At 43.2% G+C, this 25,694-nt stretch overlaps 1 protein-coding gene across 2 annotated transcripts in view; it reads right to left on the bottom strand.

Moving 5' to 3' along the window:
- The window catches only part of cep135 (centrosomal protein 135), a 170,138-nt gene extending 152,112 nt beyond the window's left edge, over nucleotides 1-18,026 (bottom strand). The window contains exons 1-2 of one of the 2 annotated variants that reach the window (XM_041201763.1): nucleotides 17,951-18,026; nucleotides 2,969-3,117 (exon numbers count right to left, since the gene is read on the bottom strand). In XM_041201763.1, coding sequence (XP_041057697.1) covers nucleotides 2,969-3,081 — 113 coding nt within the window. In that variant the 5' untranslated portion in view covers nucleotides 3,082-3,117; nucleotides 17,951-18,026. Of the gene's footprint in view, nucleotides 1-2,968; nucleotides 3,118-17,647; nucleotides 17,780-17,950 lie in introns of those variants that run through there. The other variant, XM_041201754.1, reaches the window with a different exon arrangement.
- Between the last annotated feature and the right edge of the window lie 7,668 nt (nucleotides 18,027-25,694).

Genomic DNA, 25,694 nt, shown 5'->3' with positions numbered 1-25,694 from the left:
CCTTTGCCTTCCTTATAAGTCTCTCATGTGGGACCTTGTCAAAGGCTTTGCTGAAATCCATATAAACTACATCAACTGCACTACCCTCATCTACATACCTGGTCACCTCCTCAAAAAATTCAATCAAATCTTTCAATACATTTCTTCCTCTTTAATCTCTAAATTCCATTGTTCTCCAGGCCTTTGGAACTTTACTTTCCCATAATATAAAAATATTTCATGTTGCCAAAATGTCAGTGCCTTTGGGAAAAGTAAACATACTGCTTGGCCTTGCTTATCTTGTTAGTTGTAAACATCCTATCATCCCTTTGAAACCCAAACAACCCCTTCACTTATCTAAAAATGCAAATTTCCTTCACACTCTATGTGCTAAGCCCTCATCCATGTTTACTCATTAGCATTTCAAATGCCTTTTATCCCTAACTTCTTTTGATACTTTCAAGCTTGCAGTCTATCTGACTCTAATTCAATTAAATCAGACAGAACACTCTACACTCACACCTATAAACCTACTTTACACCACACCACAATAATATAATGAAAAAACGTTAGTTTCATGGCAATCTCTCAAGTAGATGAGTAAAGAGATGAAGCACATCCATGTAATCCATCAAGGAATCGAGTCTAGTCTGAGGAAGATAAGAGTAATGCTCTATAGGCCAAACATGGGCAATGAGATTAAAGATCATATCAGTCAGTGCAATGCTTGTATGAGCATCAAGTTTAACAAGCTAAAGAGCCACTCATGACATCCCAGAAAGACAATGGATAAAACTTGGATTAGACCTTTCACTCTCTTTGGAACTGACTATCTCACCACCATTGACTACTATCCAGACTACTGAGAGTTGGACAAGCTGATGGTAACGACCATCAGTGAAATCTTAGAACGCCTGAAAGCATATTTCAGTCGTTATGGCATTCCTGACACAGTGAGCATCAATAGACCCCAGTTCAACTACTGAGGGCTTGTAAAGAAGTCCAGTTCAGCAACTGATGTCACACCACACCCAAACTGCTCTAGTAATAGCTAAAACACTACTAAAGCCGGAAGCAGTAACATGAGTGAGCGGCAAAATCAAAGTGAAATGACAGAAAACCAAAATTCACTTTGATAAAGCTGCCAAATCATCACCAGAGCTGGTCAGAATGCAGACATTCAATGCTCTCAACAAAAGTCAGCCCACTTGGCAACCTAGGACCTGTGTAGAGAAGTTATCACCTCAATCGCACACTGTGAAAATGAATGGCCAAATGTATCGTTGTAACCGCAGACATATACGCACAACTGGCGAAACTGCTCCTTCACCACAGACAGCTGATGAGGAAGATGTGAGTTCACCATCTGCACAAAGAACTGAATGGCTATTAGTCCCAAAGGTCAAACATTTCCCAACAAAGGCAACAGATTAGCAGCAACAATTACCACAGCAGCAACACCTGCCACGGCAGTGAAATTTCCCAGAGAGGCAACATTATCCAAGGGATGAGCAGACACCAGATGAATGGCCAATAACAACCCACATGCATATCATTTGACCTGAATAATTTAAGGATTATGTGCAATGCAGGGACAGGCAAAATGGGTCAGACCAGTTTTCTGTACAAGTATTTTCAATGTAAATCATGTATGTGCTCAGCTTGATTGTATATGCAGATTGCTTTTGTTTTTATGGACAGGGGATGTTTGGAGAAGTGCCTTTATGCAAAGCAGCTATAGTCATGTGACCTGTCATCCTCGGTATATAAAGGCTTGAGAGCAGAAGCCATTCAACCCACCACTTAGAACACCCACATACATAAAAAAAACTCATTAAAAAAAAAGTCAAACTCATGTTGTACGTGGGAAATGTGGAATAGTGGCAGCAACATAAAACTGTGGGTTCTGGATTCCAACTGGGGGTCGCAGCAACAACGATTGGGGTCACAAGCTTCCCCCTCCTCTGACTGCACTAGGGCCTTGGCAGCATCATACCCTACCCTTGCCCTGCTTATGTTTTAGTCGTAGGACTTTTAAAATTATTTTTCTGAAGGCCATTTAAAACTGTTGCCTGCAAAGCCACAGCCACACACCAGCTCAGTCTCGGGCTCAGCTGTCAGAATTGCTGAATTTCCCCACAGGCTGCCACGGACTGGCTGACCTGCATATATGTGTGCGTGTTTGGGGAGGTGGGGGAGTGGTGGTGCAGGGAAGAGAGGGGCTGACTAGTGTGTCTGGGGGGAAAGCTTATAAATATTGAACCTAGATTGTCCAATCTTGCTCTTAATTAAAAAAAAAATCTGGGAGCTCTCAACTTGCTCAATTTTGCAAGCTTACAAAGAAAGATAAGGGAGACCCTTTGAACTCTTAAAGCTGGGCTTCTCAAAAAAAATTCAGAAGCCTCTGAAGAAAAACATTGCTAAAGGCATTTCAAAAGCATGAAAATGCTGATATAGATGTAAGCTTAATAATTTTGTAAACTTTGCATTTTATGTTAGAAACTTAATTGCTTTAATAGGTCCTCAACTTAGTGGAGAAACAAATATTTAAAGAATATTTTGAATGATTGTTTTACCTTTTCCTTTTGGTTTATAACAACTCTTGCTAATTGTGCATTTTTGAATGGTTATTTTTGTTTGTACTTAGTAGTTTCCATTTGAAGTTTATCTACTTGTTGCTCTGTTTGATTGATACATTGCCAACCTTTTTAATCTGTTCTATGTAAATTTGACATTTCAGCCCATCAAGTGTAAGTATGGAACAAAATTTGTAGATAGAAAAGTGTGACATTCAAGTGCGCTGGGAAAAGATGGGCATATATTTGGATTAGTAGCAACAATACAATGTAACAGATTACTTTTTACACCAACTAAGGAAATAACAATGCTTTAAAATACAACATATGTAACATTTTTCTCCATTGAGTGAACCTCTTAGCTTGTCTGAAAAATATAGTAGAGCAACAAAGGACATTTTTTTTTTGAATACCTGAAAAGCTTTTCCACCAATGGAAGTGTCTCGATCCCGAGGGGCTGCCTGTAGCCAAGTTGATCTAAACGCTTCCGCAGGTTTATAAACTTCCTCTCCGAAGTGGTAGTCATGTTAAGAAATGTTTCACCACAAATTTAGGTACAATCCTAGACGTTAAAACAAGTAGGAAGTATAATACAAAAGTGACCAAAACAGAAGCAGGTACAACATTTACGGAATGTGAATCTCAAGGAGACATTCTGCCAAGCTTTCCAAGGGCCAATCTAATGGCCATAGCAAGAACTAAGAATCTGCATGACAATAAAGACCTTAGAACAAACAGAAAAGTCTATAACACAATGGAAGATAATCACTGTAGAACTCTGGTACCTATAAACCAAGAACACAATATTCTATAGAAAGATAAATCCATATATTTGCTCATCTCTCAAAAAGATAGAAACACATGATCAATTTGAAGGAGGTTGGTTGATCAAATGCTCTGCAAAGAGGGGCTTGCTGTAGATCTTATTTCAAACTAGACCACTAGAAATAGGAATATTAACGGTTGCTAAGAAGATCACCGACATTAGGATGTTATCAGACATGAGAGGTTACAGTTAAAGACAGCTGGGAAGTTCAAGCGTTTCTCGCTAGAAGAGAGGAAGATCCAGTAACAAATATTAGGTAGAAATATTCAAGATTGGGATAGTTATGATATTGTAAATAGTGACAAACTGTTTCCACTGATCGACAAGGTTTTTAAAAAATATTCTTTCGTGGGATGTGGGCATTATTGTCTAGACCAGCATTTATTGCCCTTTCTTAATTGCCCTCGAGAAGGTGGTGGTGAGCTGCCTGCTTGGGCCGCTACGGCCCATGTGGTGTAGAAACACCCACAGTGCTGTTAGGGAGGGAGTTACAGGATGTTTGACCCAGCAACAGCCAAGGAATGGCAATATAGTTCCAAGTCAGGATGGAGGAGAACTTGGAAGGTGGTGGTGTTCCCATGGATCTGCTACCCTTGTTCTTCTAGGTGGTAGAGGTCGCCGGTTTAGAAGGTGCTGTTGAAGGAGCCTTGGTGAGTTGCTGCAATGCATCTTGTAGATGGTACACAGTGCTGCCACTTTACGTTGGTGGTGGAGACAGTGAATGTTTAAGGTGGTGGATGGGGCACCAATCAAGGGGGCTGCTTTACCCTGGAGGGTGTCCAGCTTCTTGTGCTATTGGAGCTGCACTCATCTAGGCAAGTGGACAGTATTCCATCACTTGAGCCTTGTGGTGGACAGGCTTTGGGCAGTCATGAGGTGAGTTACTCTCTGCAGAATTCCCAGTCTCTGACCTGCTCTTGTAGCCTCAGTATTCATTTGGCTAGTCCAGTTCAGTTTCTGGTCAATGATAACCCCAGGAAGTTGATAGTGGGGGATTCAGCGATGGTAATGCCATTGAAAGTCAATGGGAGATGGTTAAATTCCCCCTTGCTGGAGATGGTCATTGCCTGGCACTTGTGTGGTGCTAATGTTACTTGCCACTTGTCAGCCAAAGCCTGAATATTGTCCAGGTTTTCTGCATATGGACAGCTTCAGTATCTGAATCGTCATGAATGATCACTCCTGACCTTGCTGGAAAGTCATTAATGAAGCAGCTGAAGGCTGTAGAGCCTAGGACACTACCCAAGGAACTCCTACAGCGATGTTCTGGTGTTCACAGTACAGAATCACAGTGCAGAAGAGGCCCTTCGGCCCATCGAGTCTGCATCGACGTGTGAGAAACACCTGACCTACCTACCGAATCTCATTTACCATCACTTGGCCCATAGTCTTGAATGTTATGACATGCCAAGTGCTCATCCAGGTACTTTTTAAAGGACGTGAGGCAACCCACCTTCACCACACTGCCAGGCAGTGCATTCCAGACCATCACCATCCTCTGGGTAAAAAAGTTTTTCCTCACATGCCCCCTAAACCTCCTGCCCCTCACCTTGAACTTATACCCCCTTGTGACTGACCCTTCAACTAAGGGGAACAGCTGCTCCCTATCCACCCTGTCCATGCCCCTCATAATCTTGTACACCTTGATCAGGTCGCCCCTCAGTTTTCTCTGCTCCAACGAAAACAACCTAAGTCTATCCAACCTCTCTTCATAACCTAAATGTTTCATCCCAGGCAACATCCTGGTGAATCTCCTCTGCACCCCCTCCAGTGCAATCACATCCTTCCTATAATGTGGCGACCAGAACTGCACAAAGTACTCCAGCTGTGGCCTCAACAAGGTGCTATACAACTCCAACATGACCTTCCTATCTATGCCTCGATTGATAAAGGCAAGTGTCCCACATGCCTTTTTCACCACCCCACTAACGTGCCCCTTTGCCTTCAGAGATCTATGAACATACACACCAAGGTCCTTTTGTTGCTCAGAACTTCCTAGTGTCATGCCGTTCATTGAATACTTCCTTGTCAAATTACTCTTTCCAAAATGTATCACCTCACACTTTTCAGCGTTAACTTCTATCAGCCACTTATCTGCCCATTTGACCATCCCATCTATATCTTCCTTTAGCCCAAGACACTCAACCTCACTGTTAACCATCCGACCAATCTTTGTGTCATCCGCAAACTTACTAATCCTACTCCCCACATAGTCATAAGACCATAAGACATAGGAGCAGAAATTAGGCCATTCGGCCCAACGAGTCTGCTCAGCCATTCAATCATGGCTGATATGTTTTTCAACACCATCTTCCTGTCTTCTCCCTGTAACCTTTGATGTCCCTACCAGTCAAGAATCTATCTCGGTCTTAAATACACTCAATGACCTGGCCTCCACAGCCTTCTGTGGCAATGAATTCCATAGATTCACCACTCGCTGGATAAAGAAGTTTCTCCTCATCTCTGTTCTAAAAGGTCTTCCCTTTACTCTGAGGCTGTGCCCTCAGGTCCTAGTCTCTTCTACTAATGGAAACATCTTCCCCACGTCCACTCTATCCAGGCCTTTCAGTATTCTGTAAGTTTCAATCAGAACCTCCCTCATCCTTCTAAACTCCATCGAGTATAGACCCAGAATCCTCAAACGTTCCTCATATGTTAAGCCTTTCATTCCTGGGATCATTCTCGTGAACCTCCTCTGGACCCTCTCCAGGGCCAGCACATCCTTCCTGAGAAACAGGGCCCAAAATTGCTCACAATATTCTAAATGTGGCCTGACCAGAGCCTTATAAAGCCTCAGCAGCACATCCCTGCTTTTATATTCTAGTCCTCTCAAAATAAATGCCAACATTGCATTTGCCTTCCTAACTACCGACTCAACCTGCAAGTTAACCTTAAGAGAATCCTGGAGTAGGACTCCCAAGTCCCTTTGCACTCCAGATTTCTGAATTCTCTCCCCATTTAGAAAATAGTCTATGTCACGATTCTTCCTACCAAAGTGCATGACCTCACACTTCCCCACATTGTGTTCTATCTGCCACTTCTTTGCCCATTCTCTTAACCTGTCCAAATCCTTCTGCAGCCTCCCCGCCTCCTCATTACTCCCTGATCCTTCACCTATCTTTGTATCAACTGCAAACTTAGCCAGGATGCCCTCAGTTCCTTCATCTAGAACATTAATGTATAAAGTGAAAAGTTGTGGCCCCAACACTGACCCCTGTGGAACTCCACTAGTCACCGGCCGCCATCCTGAGAAGGACCCCCTTATCCCCACTCTCTGCCTCCTGCCAGACAACCAATCTTCTATCCATGCTAGTACCTTGCCTCTAACCATGGGCTCTTATCTTACTGAGCAGCCTCGTGTGCGGCACCTTGTCAAAGGCCTTCTGGAAGTCCAATTGGATAAAATCCAATTTCTCTTCTTTGTCTAACCTACTCGTTACCTCCTCAAAGAATTCTAACAGATTTGTCAGGCATGACCTCCCCTTGATGAAACTACGCTGACTTTGCCTTATTTTATCATGCACTTCCAAGTATTCTGAAATCTCATCCTTAATAATGCACTCTAAAATCTTACCAATGACCGAGGTCAGGCTAATCGCCCTGTAACTTCCCGTCTTTTGCCTCACTCCCTTCTTAAACAGGGGGATTACATTAGCGATTTTCCAGTCCTCTGGGACCCTCCCTGACTCCAGTGATTCCTGAAAGATCGCAACTAACGCCTCCAATATCTCTTCCGCTATCTCCTTCAGAACTCTGGGGTGTAATCCATCTGGTCCAGGTGATTTATCCACCTTCAGACCTTTCAGTTTTCCTAGCACCTTCTCCTTGGAAATGGCCACCATTGTCACCTCTATCTCCTGACTCTCTTAAACTTTGGGGATGTCACTTGTGTCTTCCACTGTGAAGACTGACGCAAAGTATCTATTCAGTTCCTCCGCCATTTCTTTGTTCCCCACTACTACTTCTCCAGCGTCATTTTCCAGTGGCCCAATGTCCACTTTTGCCTCTCTCTTACCCTTTGTATATCTAAAAAAACTCTTGCAATCTTCTTTTATATTACTGGCTAGTTTACCCTCATATTTAATCTTCTCCCTCCTTATTTCTTTTTTTAGTTGTCCTCTGTTGGTCTTTGTAGGCTTCCCAATCCCCTGGTTTCCCACTGCTCTTTGCTAATGTGGCGACCAGAACTGCACAAAGTACTCCAGCTGTGGCCTCAACAAGGTGCTATACAACTCCAACATGACCTCCCTACTTTTGTGATCTATGCCTCGAGTGATAAAGGCAAGTGTCCCATATGCCTTTTTCACCACCCCACTAACGTGCCCCTTTGCCTTCAGAGATCTATGGACACACACATCAAGGTCTGTTTGTTGCTCAGAACTTCCTAGTGTCATGCCATTCATTGAATACTTCCTTGTCAAATTACTACTTCCAAAGTGTATCACCTCACACTTTTCAGTGTTAAATTCCATGTGCCACTTATCTGCCCATTTGACTATCTCGTCTATATCTTCCTTTAGCCCATGACACTCAACCTCACTGTTAACCACCAGGCCAATCATTCTGTCATCCGCAAACTTACTAATCCTATTCCCCACATAGTCATCTATGTTGTTTATATAAATGACAAATAATAGGGGACCGAGCACAGATCCCTGTGGTACGCCACTGGACACTGGCTTCCAGTCACTAAAGCATCCTTCTGTTATCACCTTCTGCCTCCTACAACTAAGCCAATTTTGAATACACCTTATCAAATTACCCTGTTGTGTCAATATGACATGAAATGAAATCCAACTTTTTTTTTGCTATTCTTAAAATGGACTTTATGAACCAAAAGATAGCTGCAAGTCACATGACCACAGGATTGGCCCTTTGTTCTGGAAGCTACCACAGCAGTTACAAGAACAAAATAATTCCTCTCTCAGCCTGTGGAAAATCACATCTCATTGTACAGACCACTTGTAATCACAAAACCAGGGAACTTGCAGGTTGAAACTCATTAAGCTTGCAGAGCTGCTAACATACTTATCGTACACCTGGGACTTCTCTGGTTCATTTCAAAAGGAGACCAATGAGGGGACAAAGGGTCGTCATTTGCATCTTGATAAGTTTATCCTTCTTTCACAGTCAGAGGGTCTGTCTAGACAATGGATTCCTGACATAAGACCCCCAATAATGGATGGTAATTATTTCAAAAGCTAATGACTGGGACATTCAGTCCCGAATCCAAAGTCAGTTCTAGACACTGGATAAACATCCCTTTTGGGAGTCATTATGGAGAAATAAGGTCACATGACTCAAGTGACTATTTTGAAATCTCAACATTCCTTTGACAACTGAGAAATCCTCAAACACCAACTGGAAAGGGCTCTAGCAGCCCGGCTGAGCAAGCAACTCACAACTCCTCAAAGCCTGCTTGATTTTAAATGTCTCTGATCATGGCCTGCCAAGCGGTCTCACACAGAAAGCCCACTGTGCTGCAGTGTTATTCATTTCAAGGATTTTCATGTTGTCATCTCCAACCAGGAATTCATTGGGACTGAACTCTGTCACAAAGGAAACTCCCTCTGGACTTTGACTTCTCGGACTCTGGAAATCACATGAACTAATATTAATTTCTGTGGTTCTTGTATTGTTACTATCCATAGTTCTAAATCTCTTTTTCTATCCCCCGTTATTGTGTGTATGTGTAGTGGAGTGGGACGTTGCAAACACTCCTCTCCCAGGTTTTTTAGAATGTGAAATAAACTAACATTCTGAGTTAATCATAATGTGAGTTTGCTGCAAGTTATTAGTAAATTGGATCATACAAACTGAGTGTTTGGGAAAACATGCCACAGCATAATTTATTCAGAACTTCTTCTGCTTACGGACAGTTGATGAAAAGAAAAAAGTACAGTTTGCCAGCTGTCTCTCCTGTCCATAATGCAGGGCTGAGAGGATTGACCTCCAACAAACACAACCATCTTCCTTTCTATTGGGTACAGCTTTTCCCCCGGATTCCCATTGGCTTCAGTTTTGCTGAGGCTCCTTGTTGCCATACTCAGTCAAATGTTGCCTTGATGTCAAGGGCAGTTACTCTCACCTCAAGTTCAGCTGTTTTGTCCATATTTGGACCAAGGCTGTAATGAAGTCAGGATCTGAGTGGCCCTGGCAAAACCCAAACTGAGTATCAGTGAGCAGGGTATTGCTGTGTAAGTGCCACTTGATAACACTGTCAACAACACCTTCCATCACTTTTGCTGATGATCGAAAGTAGACTGATGGGGTGGGAATTGGCCAGGTTGGAATTTGTCTTGCTTTTTGTGGATAGGACATACCTAGCCAATTTTCCACATTGCTGAGTGGATGCCAGGGCTGTAGCTGTACTGGATCAGTTTGGCCAGGGGTGTGGCTAGTTCTGGAGCACAAGTCTTCAGTTCTATTGCTGAAATATTGCCAAGGCCCAAAGCCTTTAATGTATCCAGTGCCTGCTATTTCTTGATATCATGTGGAGTGAATTGAATTGGCTAAAGACTGGCATTTGTGATGCTGGGGACCTCAGGAGGAGGCTGAGATGGATCATCCACACGGCACATATGGCTGAAGATGGTTGTAAATGCTTTACCCTTGCCTCTTGCACTGATGTGCTGGGCTGCCCCATCATTGAGGGTGGGGATATTTGTGAGCCTCCTCCTCCTGTTAGTGGTTTAATTGTCCACCACCTGAATGGATGTAGCGGAACTGCAGAATTTAGATTTGATTCATTGGTTATGGGATCACTTGGCCCTAGATAGCAAAGCGGCTCAAATTTAGTTCAGGAGAAATTTTTTTGCATGTTTAAGATGGTCTTTGCCTGGAACTTCTTATTCCATAAGCTTCAATTTTGTTAATCAGCCTTTTATATATGCTTTCTTAAAATCCATATAGACAATATCCACTGCATTCCCTTCATCAAACTTCCCTGTTACTTCATCAAAAAATTCAAATCAGGTTAGTCAAACATGATCCACCATTTACAATACCATTCTAGGATTTGTGAACAATATTGAACAACAATGTGCAATCGTCAGCAAATATCACCACTTTCAACCTTATGATGGAGGGAAGGCCAATGATGAAGCAGCTGTAGATGGTTGGGTCGAGGACACTACCCAGAGGAGCTCCTAGAATGCTGTCCGTGGATGATTGGCCTCCAACAACCATAAGCACCTTTGTGCTAAGTATGACTCTAACAAGTGGATTTCCACTGACTTCAGTTTTCCTACGGCTCCTTGATCAAATGTTTTGACCATTTTTGGACCAAGATTTAAATGAGGTGTGGAGCCAAGTGCCCTTGGAAGAACCAAACTGAGCATCAGTCATTTAATTTTTTCTTTTGTAGGGTGTGGGTGTCGCTGCAAGGCCAGTATTTGTTGCCCATCCCTAATTTTCCTTGAACTGAATAGCTTGCTAGGCCAATTCAAAAGGTGTTTGAGAGTCAACCATATTGCTGTGGGTCTGGGGTCACATGCAGATTTCCTTCCCTAAAGGGCATTCGTGAACCAGATGGCTTTTTATAACAATTGATGAAAGTTTTACAGTGACCATTACTGAAATAGCTCTTGATTCCAGATTTATTAATTGAATTTAAACTCCACCAGCTGCCGTGTCCCAAAGCATTAGCCTAGGCCTCTGGATTATTAATCCAGAGACATTATCACTAAGCCGTCCTCTCCCACACACCAGTTAGGCTTCATCTGCGACCAGTTCTGGGCACTAAAATTGAGGAAGGATGTGAATGCAGTGGACTGAGTACAGGGGAGATTCATAAGAATGGTTCCTGGGATGAAGAACTGTAGCGATGAGAATAGGTTGGAAAGGTTGGGACTGTTTTCCTTGGAGAAAAGAAGTCTGAGAGGAGACTTGATAGAGGTATTCAAGATCCTGAAAGGTATGGAGGGTAAATAACGTGAAACTGTTACCACGCAACAGAACATCTAGAACTAGAGGGAACAAATTCAAAATAATTGGCAAAAGGAATAAATGCAAAGTGAAGAAAAATTTTTTCACCCAGAGGGTGTTTGGAGTCTGGAACAAACTTCCTGAAAGGATGGTGGAAGCAGGTTCAATCGAGGTATTCAAAAGGGAATTAGATTGCTACCTGAAAAGAGAGAATGTGCAAGGTTACGGGGATAAGGCAAGGGAGTGGGGCTAGGTGGAATGCTCTTTCAGAAAACCAGTGCAGACTTGATAGGCCGAATGGCCTCCTTCTGCACTGTAATACCACCACCCACAATGTCTTGTCACTCTATACTTTCTACTTGTTACAGACAGGAGAGTGCCATGCAAGCAGTACCTATATAAAAACAAAAAACTGCGGATGCTGGAAATCCAAAACAAAAACAGAATTACCTGGAAAGACTCAGCAGGTCTGACAGCATTGGCGGAGAAGAAAAGAGTTGACATTTCGAGTCCTCATGACCCTTCCACAGTTCTACGCGTTATGATTAACTCAGAAGGTTAGTTTATTTCTCATTCAAAAAAACCCAGGGGAGGAGTTTTAGCAACTTCCCACTCCAAACACACACACGCGCACAAAATAAAGTGGGGAAAAAAGGAGTTTTAAAGTTCAAGAACCACAGAAATGAATAATAGTTCCTGTGATTTCCAAAGTTTGAGAAGTCAAAGTCCAGGGGTTGTTTCTTTTGTGGTGGGGTTCAGTTCCAAAAAGTTCCTGGTTGGAGATAATACGTAAATCGTTGAAACAAATGATGCTATAGCAGGATGGACTTTTTGTGCTTAGAGCACTTGGCAGGCACTGATCAAGAGGCTTTTAAAATCAAGCAGGCTTCAAGGAGTTAAAGAGATGGTAACCGACTGCTTACTCAGTCAGGCTGCTGGAGTTCTGTCCAGTTGATGTTAAAACAGCAGACTAAGCACTTCTCAGTTCTCAAAGGCATATTGAGATTTCAAAATGGACACTTAAACTATGTGAACTTGCTTTCTTCACAATTACTTCAAAAGGGGTGTTTATCCAGTGTCTGGAACTGGGTCTGATTTCTGGACTGATAGTGTCCCAGTCATTAGTTGTTAAAAGAGCTACCATCCATATTGAGGGTCTGGTGTTGGGAGGCCATTGTTTAGGCAGACCCGCTAACTTCACTAGCAAGGTGAGCTTGTCAGATGCAAATGTGTCCCTTTGGTTCCCCTTTGAAATGGGCTTGGACAGTCCCAGGTGTGTTACGAGTCTGTTAAGCAGCTCTGTAGGCTTGACTAACTCTGATGTGCACATCTTCATTAAACATCTGGTTTATTGTGATTACAAGGGATGTGAGATTCGAGAAGCTGAGAAAAGAATTCCTTTGTTCCTGGGAAGTAGCTCCCAGACAATGGGCCAACCCTGTGGTCATGTGATTTGTAGCAGCCTTCTTATTTTGGTTCATCAGAAAGTCAATTTTTTTTTAAATGGCAAAAGAATAAATTTCTGGATTTCTTTTCATGTCCCAAGGACCCAACACACTTCACAGCACTGTCGAAGACACCTCCAATCACTTTGCTTATGATTGAGAGTAGACTGATGGGGCAGTGATTGGCCAGATTGGATTTGTCCTACTGTGTGTGTACAGGACATACCAAGGCACTATGTCTGTCCAACTATTTAAATGAATAGTGCACACCCCAAGTTCCAACAAGCACTGGCAGCAAAGCTGAAAAATTACTCTTAAAAATGTGTACAAATGCAACAGACAGTAAATTATGTAATTCTTGTCAGCACAGTAATATCTTAGGAATCATCAATTTATTGTTATATAACTCTGCACAATATGAGGTTCCCCATGTCCTCTTTACCAGGCATTTCCACACACATTCTAATTTTGAATAGATAAGCAAGATAGATCCCCTGCTCTTCAGCAAAAACTGAAACCATGATACAGTACCACTATCTGTTGATCCCAAATTACTTGGCTCTGCACAACTAGAGGTCATGAAAGCAAGTTCAGTTGCAATTCAATATTTTGTCTGTCAATTTTTTATGCCGTTGAAACACTGCTGAATAAAACTTCCATCACAATTCCACAAATTCGTACCATTTCATCCATGGCTTCACATGCATGTCCTCACAGTACCAGTTACATAATGAACTTGAATTCAATAGACAAGGGTGAATTTTCAGATTATCTGCACCAGCTGTGCAAATTCAGAATTGGTGAAAGGACATCACAATAGGCAGGGGGAGATGTTGGCATAGTGGTACTGTCACAGGGCTAGTTCAGTAATCCAGAGGTCCAGGCGAATGCTCTGGGGACATGGCAGCTGGTGGAATTTAAATTCAAAAAATAAATCTGGAATTGAAAGCTAGTCTCAGAAACACTGCCATGAAATTATTGTCGATTGCCATAAAAACCCATCTGGTTCACTGATGTCCTTTAGGGAAGGAAATCTGCTGTCCTTACCTGGTCTGGATTACATGCAACTCCAGACCCACAGCAAGGTGGTTGACTTTTAACTGCCCTGAAATAGCCTAACAAGCCAATCAATTCAAGGCAATTAGGGATGGGCAACAAACGCTGGCCTTGCCAGTGACGCCCACATCCCATGAAAAAAAAATTGCACCCAATTGCATTTGTCCACAATTTTACAGCTAGGTCCATTTTGTGTGCTAGACTTATTGCTTACATTTTGTGTCACAGCATCATTATAGCACCAGAGCGCATTCAAAAATATTTAAATGAATATAAGGCACAATGATTCAGCTTCTGAACTGGGGTTACAATTTTCCCTACAGAACCTATTTTCAAATGAAATGTTCTTGAATGCAGGAGGCAAGCTACTTTCAAAAGATGATGGTGCCAATTATCTTCACAATTGAGTCCTTTCATAGGCCACTTCCAATGGCATTAATAGTCAACTATTGACAAGAGTAGCAAGCTTTATACTTTGCATGTGCAGTAATTGCTGAACATGCATTTTTTAAAAAGGCGCATGCTCCTTTTAGTGTTGCAAACTTGCGCTCAATTCAATAAAATTCTTCCAACAAGTCAGCGAACAAAGCCCTATTTTTTGTCATTGTAAATGCTCTAAAGTGGCATTTAGTTTCTTTTGAATTTACAACTTCTTTAAGCAATTCAACTCATGTTTGCTGAAATTCTATGTTAAGCAGTAGCTTGCTACAGCAACAGGAATTGTTAATGTGATATGAAACTAGCAGCAGGGATTAAATTAACACTCACATCTCTGTGTCAGAAGAGTATTATGTGGCTTAGTCAGTTTACAAGACAACAAAAGCAGTACGTGATATTAAGTTTGCTTTTAATCACAGTTACCACAAAGATCCTGCATGTATCTGCTAAAGAGCTACACAGTACAACATCTTTCTCTACATGGTTCATCTTCTAATTACCTTTCTTACCTTGTTAATCAAAGAATTAACTATTCAGGACAGCAGAGTAAATTCTTAAACTGCTTGGAGTTCACTGCACCATTTGTACTGTGCAGATATCGGTAGGAAGAGAAGGTGTGATGCATTAAGTTTTATTACTTCATAGTTATTATTTAATTTACTTCTACAGCCTCATTACTTCAGCATCACATAAAAATCTATTTATATTAAAAATCTTGCATGGGTAATACTGTGAGTCTCTAATGTTGTTAACCATGTGATATCATGGACCAATCAAAGGCTAACATTAGTTCAGCTCACAAAGCAGGTCACAGGAGAAAAAATACAATCTATTTTTTTCACCGTGTAATATCTCCCTGTTCCTGTTAAACCTCTGCCCTGGGTATCTCACACACACTGTTCAACCTCTGCTCCTCCTAGACACACTAAGGGCTGCAGCTTTGTTTTCCTCCATCCCTCAAAAGTGCATCAAGCATTCCGACAAGTTTGAGGCAAGGCAGTCCTGCACCTTTATTTCAGCTCCAAGTGCAGTTCCTATGTTGACAGCAAATTGAGGTGCTGATGCAGACTACAAACATTTGCAAAGGCTCCCTTTGATTTCGAACCTCCAAATCAGCTGATTGTCCAGCACTGCCTCTGCTGTTCATTAAACTTATATCAGAGAAGCAGCATACAGGGAATTAGCTGATTAGTTGGCGTCAGGACTGGCCAATTTTCCACGCCCTCCAAGCTCTCAATGTTTTGGTGTTCCAGCTCTACCATGAGCTTAAATCAAGTACCTTGAAATGCCTAATTGGTTGGCAAACAGGAAGAGGACGCTATCAGGCCTCACTGTGTTCTCTCCTCTGTCAAGACTCAGGTGTCAGACGTGGCTGTACTCCCTCCCAGTCCAGCCTCTGGGTTCTCCCGCATCCTCTTCCTCAAATCTTACACCCTGCTTTCTCCACAACCTTTAATCCTATTGCATGTTCCCAGTTCCATGCAGGCCTTCATTCACTGTTTCTCACATCAACAATGACATGCTACTCAGGGCATTAACTTCATAACTAGTAAAACATCAACATTCGAGCTGGGGGTGCAAGATCTGCATCCAAGGGGAAAGGAGTATAAAATTGGGAAGTCTTGCTGCAACTATGCAGGGCATTGATGAGACCGTACTTGTACTGTGTACAGTTTGGCCTTCTTTCTTAAGGAGGGATATACTTCCATTGGAAGCAGATTGTTGTGATAACAAAGGGAAAAACACTGAATTGCATCCTGAAATATTGGACTTTGAAAAATAATGCTGGAATTTTTAAAAATTCACACAAGCCACTGGCTGGAATGCTTCAGGGTGACTCCCTAAGAGGTAATGGAATCCCAGCCTATTGCCAGACAAGGTACTTCTAAAGACATCCAGGAACTAATTGCGCCCTCTGGCAGAGACAATGGGACATAACAGGAGATGAATATCATCTGATCAAACAATCCTGTGAGCAATGCCCTGACAGATTTGTGAATTCGCTTCCCACTTGGAATACACAAAGAAGGGATTAAAAGTGAGCTGAAAAGCTGCTCCAGCATCAGTCTATTGGCGGTTGTTTTGAGAGAGAGCAAGTGCTGGAAGTTTGACTCAGAAGTAACAGCCACACACATTGGCCCTGCAAATCACCATTTTGCAGGTATCCCAACCTCCCTCTCCCTACCGAGGTCAACACTACAGGAACTTTGAAACCGACTATGCATCTAGTGGAGTTAACGCTACTGGAACCTCAAAACTGACCATTCACCTACCGAAGTCAATTCTACTGGGGTCTCGAATCAAGCTGTATGACCATTTATGCATATATTTTATCCTGGGATGAAGAATCTTATGAAGAAACATTGAGAAGGTTGGGTCTATACTCATTTGAGTTTAGAAGGATGTGAGGTGACTTTATTGAAACAGATAAGATTCTGACTTGGCTTGACAGGATAGATGCTGAGATGAGGTTTCCCCTTGTGGGGGAATCTAGAACGAGGGGACACAGTTTAAAAATTAGGGGTTTCCCATTTAAGACAGAAATGAAGAAGAATCTCTTCTCTCATTAACTACCTCAGAATTCACTACCCCAGAAAACAGTGGAGGCTGGGTCATTGAATATATTCAAGGTAGAGTTAGACAGATTTTTGATTTACAAGGGAGTCAAGGGTTATAATGGGCAAGGTGGAGTTAAGACCACAATCAGATCCGCCAAATGGCAGGGCAGATTCGATTGGACAAATGGCCTACTCCAGCTTCTATTTCTTATAATTTTATGATGTCACCACAGACAGTGCAGCACACCGAATTGGTCTTGATTTTTTTTCTTCAAGGCATGGAGTGCTGCTTGAACGCACAACTTCTGAGGTGACAGCACTATAAGTAGCCAAGGAAGAAAGGTGGGTGCAGGGATTGCTTGTTATGCCCTTGCAACCAGCTTTCAGAAACTGGTGAGCCTGTTCAAGTGTCTCATCAAATAAAAAGATTTATGACCCTCCACCCCAGGCTGCTGCAAATTCCTCACAGATGCCCAAGGACCCCATCTCTGGTGTGCAATGATATCTCTCAGAGATAATATAACACTTTTGAGGCTTCACACCAGTTGTAGCATAACCAAAGACAAACTTTCAGAAGTTTCCAGATGATTTTTTTTAAAACTTTGCCTTAATGTTAACTGAAAGAACCTAGTCAGTGGGGTGGGCGGAAATCACAAGCTTTGGGGAAAAGATTCAGATGAGTCGCATCGACAGGTCACATAGAAAGATCAGATTGAATACTCAAACATCTAAGAATTATTAAGGTTGGGTGAAGTGCTGTAATATAAGAGGAAGAGTTGTAATTTCAGCCAACGAGGTATTTTAGCAAAATCCCATTGGCAGGAGGAGGAATACCAATTTTACCTGGCAGGGACACACAATGCAAACGTTCCTCTTGCACCTTCAATGTTTCTGATGGGAAGTCACTCAATGGTCATGTGACGTGGACCCAGTGTCTGAATCCACGCATGCGCGAGGCCCGTTTGACTTTGCCGGTTCCCGGCCTCAGAATTACTGCCGGCCGACAGGTGGCCAGCCCTTTAATTAAAGGCCAACGCTTCTCCCCGAACCGGGGCCTCTCCCCGCCGATTTATCCAGCAATTACTTGGCTTTCCGAGCCTGACCTCAGCGCCTACCTAGTCCCATTCCCGGCCCCTGTCCCCTTACCGCGAAATCACGGCCGCTACAGCTCGTCTCTCAATGGCTCCGCTTCCCTCTGCTGCCACCGGCCGGAACCCGCGACTCCGCGGCAAGAGGTTTGAAAATGGCGCGCACCCCGTCCGGGCTGGAGCGAGCTGCCCAACAGCGGCACCCAGCGGGACCGGGAGCAACAGCAGCCAGTAAGACAGCGGCACCCAGCGGGACCGGGGGGAACAGCAACCAATGCGACAGCGGCACTCAGCGGGACCGAGGGGAACAGCAGCCAATGAGACAGCGGCACCCAGCGGGACCGGGGATAACGCAGTCAATGAGACAGTGGCACCCAGCAGGGTGAGGGGAATAACACCCAGCAGAGTCAGAGGAACAATATCCAGTGAGACAGCAGCATCCAGTGGGGCCAGGGAACAGCACCCAGTGAGACAGTGGCACCCAGCAGGGCCCCTGGGGGGAGGGGGTAACGGCATCCAATGAGACATCGACACCCAGGGGGAACAGCACCCAGTGAAACAGCAGCACCCAGTGGGACAGGGTGGGAAACAGCACACATCTGGGCCAGCAGGGCCAGGAGAACGACACCCAGCGAGGCTGGGGGAACAATACTCAATGAGACAGCGGCACCTCATGGGGCCAGTGGGAACAACACCCAGTGAGACAATGACGCCCATTGAGACTGGGAGGGGTGGAGACAGCACTCAATGAGACAGTGTCACTCAGCGGGGCTGGGGGAAATGACACCCAGTGATACAGCGGCATCCAATGGGGCCGGGGGAACAGCACCTAGTGAGACAGAGGCACCCAGCGGGGCGAGGGGAGCAGCACCCAGTGAGATAGCGGCACCCAGTGGAGCCAAGTGGAACAGCACCAAGTGAGACAGCAGCACACAGTGGGGCCAGGAAGAATAGCGATATAAAAACAAAAAACTGCGGATGCTGGAAATCCAAAACAAGAACAGAATTATCTGGAAAAACTCAGCAAGTCTGGCAGCATCGGCGGAGAAGGAAAAAGTTGACGTTTCAAGTCCTCATGACCCTTCAACAGAACTAGGTGAATCCAAGGAGAGGGGTGAAATATAAGCTGGTTTAAGGTGGGGGGGGGGGGGTGGTATAAAAGATTTAAAAATAATGGAAATAGGTGGGAAAAGAAAAATCAATATAAACTGGAGGAACAGCACCTCATCTTCCGACTAGGCACTTTACAGCCTTCTGGACTGAATATTGAATTCAACAACTTTAGGTCTTGAAATCCCTCCTCCATCCCCACCCCCTTTCTGTTTCTTCCCCCTTCCTTTTGTTTTTTTTCCAATAATTTATATAGATTTTTCTTTTCCCACCTATTTCCATTATTTTTAAATCTTTTATGCCCCCCCACCCCCACTAGAGCTATACCTTGAATGCCCTACCATCCATTCTTAATTAGCACATTCATTTAGATAATATCACCAACTTCAACACCTCTGTGTTCTTTTGTCTGTGACATCTTTTGATTATCTCCTCCTATCACTGCTTGCTTGTCCCTACAACCACACCCTCCCTCCACTTCTCACACCCCCCCCCCCCCCCCCCCCCAACATACACACCTTAAACCAGCTTATATTTCACCCCTCTCCTTGGATTCACCTAATTCTGTTGAAGGGTCAGGAGGACTCGAAACGTCAACTCTTTTCTTCTCCGCCGATGCTGCCAGACCTGCTGAGTTTTTCCAGGTAATTCTGTTTTTGTCCAGGAAGAATAGCACCCAGCAGACAGGATAGCAGCACCCAACGGAGGCAGGGGGTACTGCACCCAGTGGGATCAGGGGAGATGACACCCAGTGAGACAATGGCACCCATTGAACAGTGAAGATTATGCTATCAGTTGGGACAATATTGCCCAGCAGCTTCATAGTGGATCAGCGCCCAGCAAGGCAGGGCAGCATGGCATGTGTGACTGGTGGAATAATGGAATTAGAACAGGACCAGGGAATACTCCCTCTCCTACTTTGCAATAGTGGCATGTGATCTTTTATGTTTCCCTGAGAAAGCAGATGTGCCTCAGTTTTAAGTTTCATTTGAAATATGGCACATCCAACAGTGTAGCATTCCCTCAGTGTTATGCTGGAGTGTCAACCTAGATTAAGGGCTCATGTTTCTGGAGTGGAACTTGAATCCATAACCTTCTGGCTCAGAGGCGGGTGTGATACTTACCAATTGAGCCACGGCTGACAAATAACATGCACCAGGAAAGTGGAGAGAATTCCATCACACTCCTGACTTGTGCTTGTAAGTGGTAGAGGTTTGGTGAGTCAGGAGGTCAGCTACATGCTGCAGAATATCCAGCTTCTGGCCTATTCTGGTAGCCAATGCATTCGTGTGTCTGGATTCCCATTTTGTTCCCAGCTTATGGTGAAGGTCTCAGTGGTAACACAATTGAATGTCAAAGGGAAGTGGTTAGGCTCTTTGTTGTTGGAGATGATCATTGCCTGGTACTTGTATGGTTCAAATGAATGAAAGAAAGATGCATTTACGTAGCGTTCTTCACGAATCCAAGATGTTCCAAATGTTTTACAGCCAATTAAGTACTTTGGAAGTGTAGTCACTGTTGTAGGGAATTCAGAAGCCAAATTGTACACAGAAAACTTCCACACACAGTCATATAATAATGACAAGATCATCTGATTTAGTGATGTAGTTAGAGGTATAAATATTGTCCGGGACAGATGGACCTTCAGTTTAATGTCTCATGTGAAAGATGGCATCTCTGAGAGTGTAGCATTTGTGCAGTACCACGCCAGAGTGTCAATTATCAGCTCAAACCTGGAGGTTATCCAGGTCTATCCGCATATGCACACGGACTGCTTCATTATCTGAGAAGTTGTTAATGGAGTGAACAGCTCCATTTCTGATGTGGCAGAGTTGAAGTCATTAATGAAACAGATAAGATTGTTTGGCCTAGGAACATGCCCTGAGAAACTCTTGCAGAAAAGTCCTGGGGCTGAGGTGATGGGCCTCCAATAATTAGAAGAATCTTCCATTGTGCCAAGTATGACTGCAGCCACTGGAATGTATTCCCAGATATGCCAGCTTAATGTGTGGTTAGAAATATGGTGCAGGAGGGAGGGCTTCAGATTCCTGGGACATTGGGGCCAGTTCTGTGATAGGAGGGACCTGTTCAAAATGGACAAGTTGCGCCTCAGCAGGGCTGGAAACAATATCCTTGCAGGCGAGTTAACTTGTGTGGTAGGGGGAGTAGTATTAAAAGTATAAACAAGGTGCACAGGAACTGGGATAGATAGGAATATTTACAGAATAGGTGGGATTATAGAAAATACAAAGCCATCTAAATTAGGTTTGGGGTACATGTTTGTAAATGCCCTAAGTATTGTTAATAAGATTGGTGAGCTGCAAATAGCCAGTTAAGAATGGGATGTGGGGGAAATAACTGAGACCTGGCTCAAAAAAGTGGGAGGATTAGATGCTTAATATTTCTGGGTGCAGGACATTCAGGAATGATAGGGAAGGAAAAAGAAAAGGAGGGGCAGCAGTTTTGATTCAGGAAGTATTACACTGCTTGGCAGAGTGGGAAAATGATGGTGCAGTGGTAATGTCACTGGATGAGTAATCCTAATGTTCTGGGGACATTGGTTCAGATCATGCTGTGGCAGATGATGGAATTTAAATTGGATGAATAAAATCTGGAATTGAACTGCGATTGTTGTAAAAACTCATCTGGCTCACAAATGCCCTTTAGGGAAGGAAATCTGTCATCCTTACCTGGTCTGGCCTACACATGACTCCATATCCACAGTAAACTGCACTTTCTAGTATCCACTTTTAAATGGTCTAGCAAGCTTATCAGTTCAAGGACAATTAGGGATGGGCAACAAATGTTGGCCTGACCACTGACGCCCACATCCGATGAAAGAATACATTTTTAAAAATCCTTGTGGGCTCAAAGACAGAATCTATTTGGTTGGACATAAGAAACAACAAAGGATGCACTATGCTACCTGATGTATTTTACAGGCCATCAAATAATGAAAAGGAGGTAGAGTAGCAGATTTACAAAGAAATTACAGAGAGATGCACAAACTAAAGAGTAGTGAAAACGGAAGGCTTTAACTACCCAATATTGAATGGGGCAGTGTTTGTGCTAAAGGCAGAAAAAGGGAGGAATTTCTGAAGCACATTCAGGAGAATTTTCTTGATCAGCAGGCTTCCTGCTCAGTGAGGAAAGAGGCATTGCTGAACCTTGGCTGGAGAATGCAGTGGGTCAAGTGGAGAAGGTCACCATTGGAGAACATCTCAGGAATAATGACTATTGTAAGGCTTAGATTAGTTATGAAGAAGAACAAGGAGAAATTTACAAATCAATACTTAATCAGAAGAGGACTTTTCAGTGAATTGAGGAGGGATCGGACCTGGGTAAATTGGAGTCAAAGACCAACAAGAAAAAATGTAATGGAGCAGTGGGCAGCCTCTGAAAAGGAGATAGTTCAGGTGCTGTCCAGATACATTCCCACAAAAGGGTAAGGGAGAGCAACCCAAATCAGAGTTCCCTGGATGTTGAAGGAGATAGAAAGGATGAAGAGAGAATCAGGCCAACTTTAAAAAGTGCAGAAGTTAAGAGAAAGAGGAAATAAGGAAAAGAAAAACAATAGTACAAGTATAGATTAGCAGCTAACATAAAAAGCAATTGACAGATCTTCTACAGGCATATTAACAGTGGTGTGCTCATTTGCAGACCAAAACAGAGAACTGCTGGTGAAGGCAGAGGCATGACTGAGGTACTAAATGAAAACTTTGCACCAGTGTTTACCAAGGAGAGGACTTTCCTAAGCTATTGTAAATGAGGAGGTTGATGGGGTACGGGTAAAATAAAAATAAAGAGGACGCACTAAAAGGGTGGCGGGACTTTATGTGGATAAGTCACCCGGGCTAGATGGGTATGCACCCTAGTTTGCTGAGGGAAGGAAGGGTGGAAATTATGGAAGGGCGAGCCACAGTTTTCCATTCCTTACAGGGGTGGTGGCAAAGGCCTGGAGGTTGCAAATATTACGCCTTTGTTCAAAAAAGTGGAAAAGGATAAGCCTGGCAATTACAAACCAGTCAATTTAACGTTTGCAGTATGGAAACTTTTAGAAATAATAATCCATGAGAAAATTAACAGCCACTTGGACAAGCATGGACTAATAGAGGAGAGTCAGCAGTGATTTGTTAAGAGAAAATGGTGTTTCATAAATTTGATTTTAATTTTTAATAGAAGTAACAAGGAGGGTGGATGAGGGCAGTACAGTTGATGTGTATATAGCCTTCAGAAAGGCATTTGATGAAGTACCACATATTGTGCTTTTTAGCAAATGTGAAACCCATGGGATAAAAAGGTCAACAACAAAATTGGCTAAAGGGTAGAAAGTAGAGAGGTGTGATGAATGGCTGCTTTTGGAGCGAAGAGAGGTATACAATGGTGTTCCCCAAGCTTCAGAATTAAGAATGCTCTCATTTTTATGTGCATTAATGACTGAGAATTGTGGGTAGAGGGCACAATTTGAAATGTGCAAATTACACAAAATATTAAACAATGAGGAAGATAGTTATTCAACCTCAAGAGAATGTAGACAAACTGTCGGAATGGGCGAACATATAGCAGATTAAATTCAATGAAATGCAGAAAATTATGAGGTGATCCCTATGGCCCTTGATGTACTTCCAGAAAGACAGCAGGAATTGTCTGAAAGCACAACTCGCTAACATCACTCTTGTCTCCCCCACAGGTATAGTTGTGGATGAGGGATCAATGACAGTTCTAGGACCACATGAGACCTCAGAAGAAGATCAGCTCTCAGAAAAATAAGCACCTCATCAGTCTAACAAACTCTCCACCAGTGCAGGTACTCTCATGTCAGTGGGCATTGATGTGTGGTTAGAAAGGGTCACACCAGCTGGTGAGCATGGCACAGATGTGCAAAAACACGTAACAGATGCAGAGATAGCTCCCAATCAGAGGACTCAGAAAGGCCCTAGCAAGGCTCAGCTCCATGCAGATGGCAAGCCTCGGGAGTTATCAGCAAAGCAACAGCAGCTGGAGCAGCAGTGTAAAATGTGCGGAAATGTGTAAGGCATTCTGGAGGCTGTTTGCTGTCATGCACATAGGGTGGAGGAGTCCATCCATACCTTGAGTGGTGTCATACCTCTGGCGTGTGAGTGTATGGCCTCCTCCATTGAGAGAGTGACAATTCATGGAGAGCCACATGCGGCAGATCTCCAAGTGGTTATAGGAGGTGCACACCAACTTCCACAGTGTGGCCTCATCCTTGAGCAGTGATGAGTAGGTGAAATGACCAATAGGCACTTGGAGCCAGTGCCAGTGTTCAACCACTTGTTATGATATGGCAGGTGGTATTTGCCAGACTGACCAAATCCATAAGAGAAACTTGACCACGCTATCACAATGATTTTGCAATGTGTATTTATTACGAGTAGCTTCGAACACTGAAGTCAGAAGTAATGAGTCCACTACCAACTTTAGAGATTTTAAAGATTAAATTAAAACATTTCTTAACAAAAGAAGAACACACAAGATTACAGTTATGCATTTATAGCAGTTTTCAAAATTCCTACTTAACTACACAAACTCCCGACAACACTTTAAGGCAAAAAAACAGTCCAAATAGATTCTACGTTTATAAAGTTATTCAGCAATTTTACCGCAAGCACCCACTGGACAATGGACTTCCAAAGACTTTTAACACAACTTTGGTTACTGGAACAGCAAACTTCTGCAGGGTGGCTAAAGGCTTCTTCCCAAGTATGTTTCACAAAGTCACTTTTCAAGATCTCACACGGCCAAACCGCACACAGCCTTCCATCCTTCTTTAAATATATTTTATCCTTTTTGATTTGTAAATCCCATTGTTTCCACTTGTCTTTAGAAGTGACTTTTCCCATAACATAAAAGTCTTTTGTGTTCTCATTATGGCTAGCACTTTTGGGAAAAATCAATGTAATAATCTTGCCTTATTTATCTTGCCAGTTGTAAAAGATCTTCCATGTCCTTTTAAAAATCCACTTATCTAAAAATGCAAATTTCATTACACCACATCTGCTGACTTCACTTCTTTCATAATTTAAACCTTGCAGTCTACCCATCTTTTTTAAAAATTCATTCATGGGATGTGGGCATCACCAGCTAGGCCAGCCCTGATTGTCGTTGTTCAGAGGCCATTTTATGAGTCAACCATATTGCTGTGGGTCTGGAGCCACATGCAGGCCAAACCAGTTAAGGATGGCAGATTTCCTTCCCAAAAGGACATTAGTGAATCAGCAATAGTTTCATAGTTATCATCAGACTTTTAATTCCAGATTTTTCTTGAATTCAAATTTCACCATTTGCCATGGTGAGATTTGAACCTGGGTCCCCAAAACATTACCATTGGTCTCTGGAATACTAGTCAGTGACAATACCACCATGTCACCCCCTCCAAGCCAATTAAATCAGACATGTATGGACGTGTGCTTTAACATATCTCACAATACTATTTGGACAAATATGATAGTTTCCTGACACACTCCAGGTAACAGGGATGAATGGGCCCTGTAAGGGTGGAGGAGCAGTTGCCAGAAGCCTGTGTGGCTCTTCTTAAGGCATTCATTTTGTTGATGCATGATCCATGGCTTCTTTTGTGGTGACATGAAGCTCTGAGGACAGACAGAGGCAGCCCCTGGACAGATGCAAGGGGCCTCATCTGCCCCCATTACTGAACTTCTCTAGGGTTC

This window comes from Carcharodon carcharias, chromosome 1 (genome assembly GCF_017639515.1).
Source record: "Carcharodon carcharias isolate sCarCar2 chromosome 1, sCarCar2.pri, whole genome shotgun sequence".
Lineage (NCBI taxonomy): Eukaryota > Metazoa > Chordata > Chondrichthyes > Lamniformes > Lamnidae > Carcharodon > Carcharodon carcharias.
This window is presented reverse-complemented; position numbering and strand designations above follow the sequence as displayed.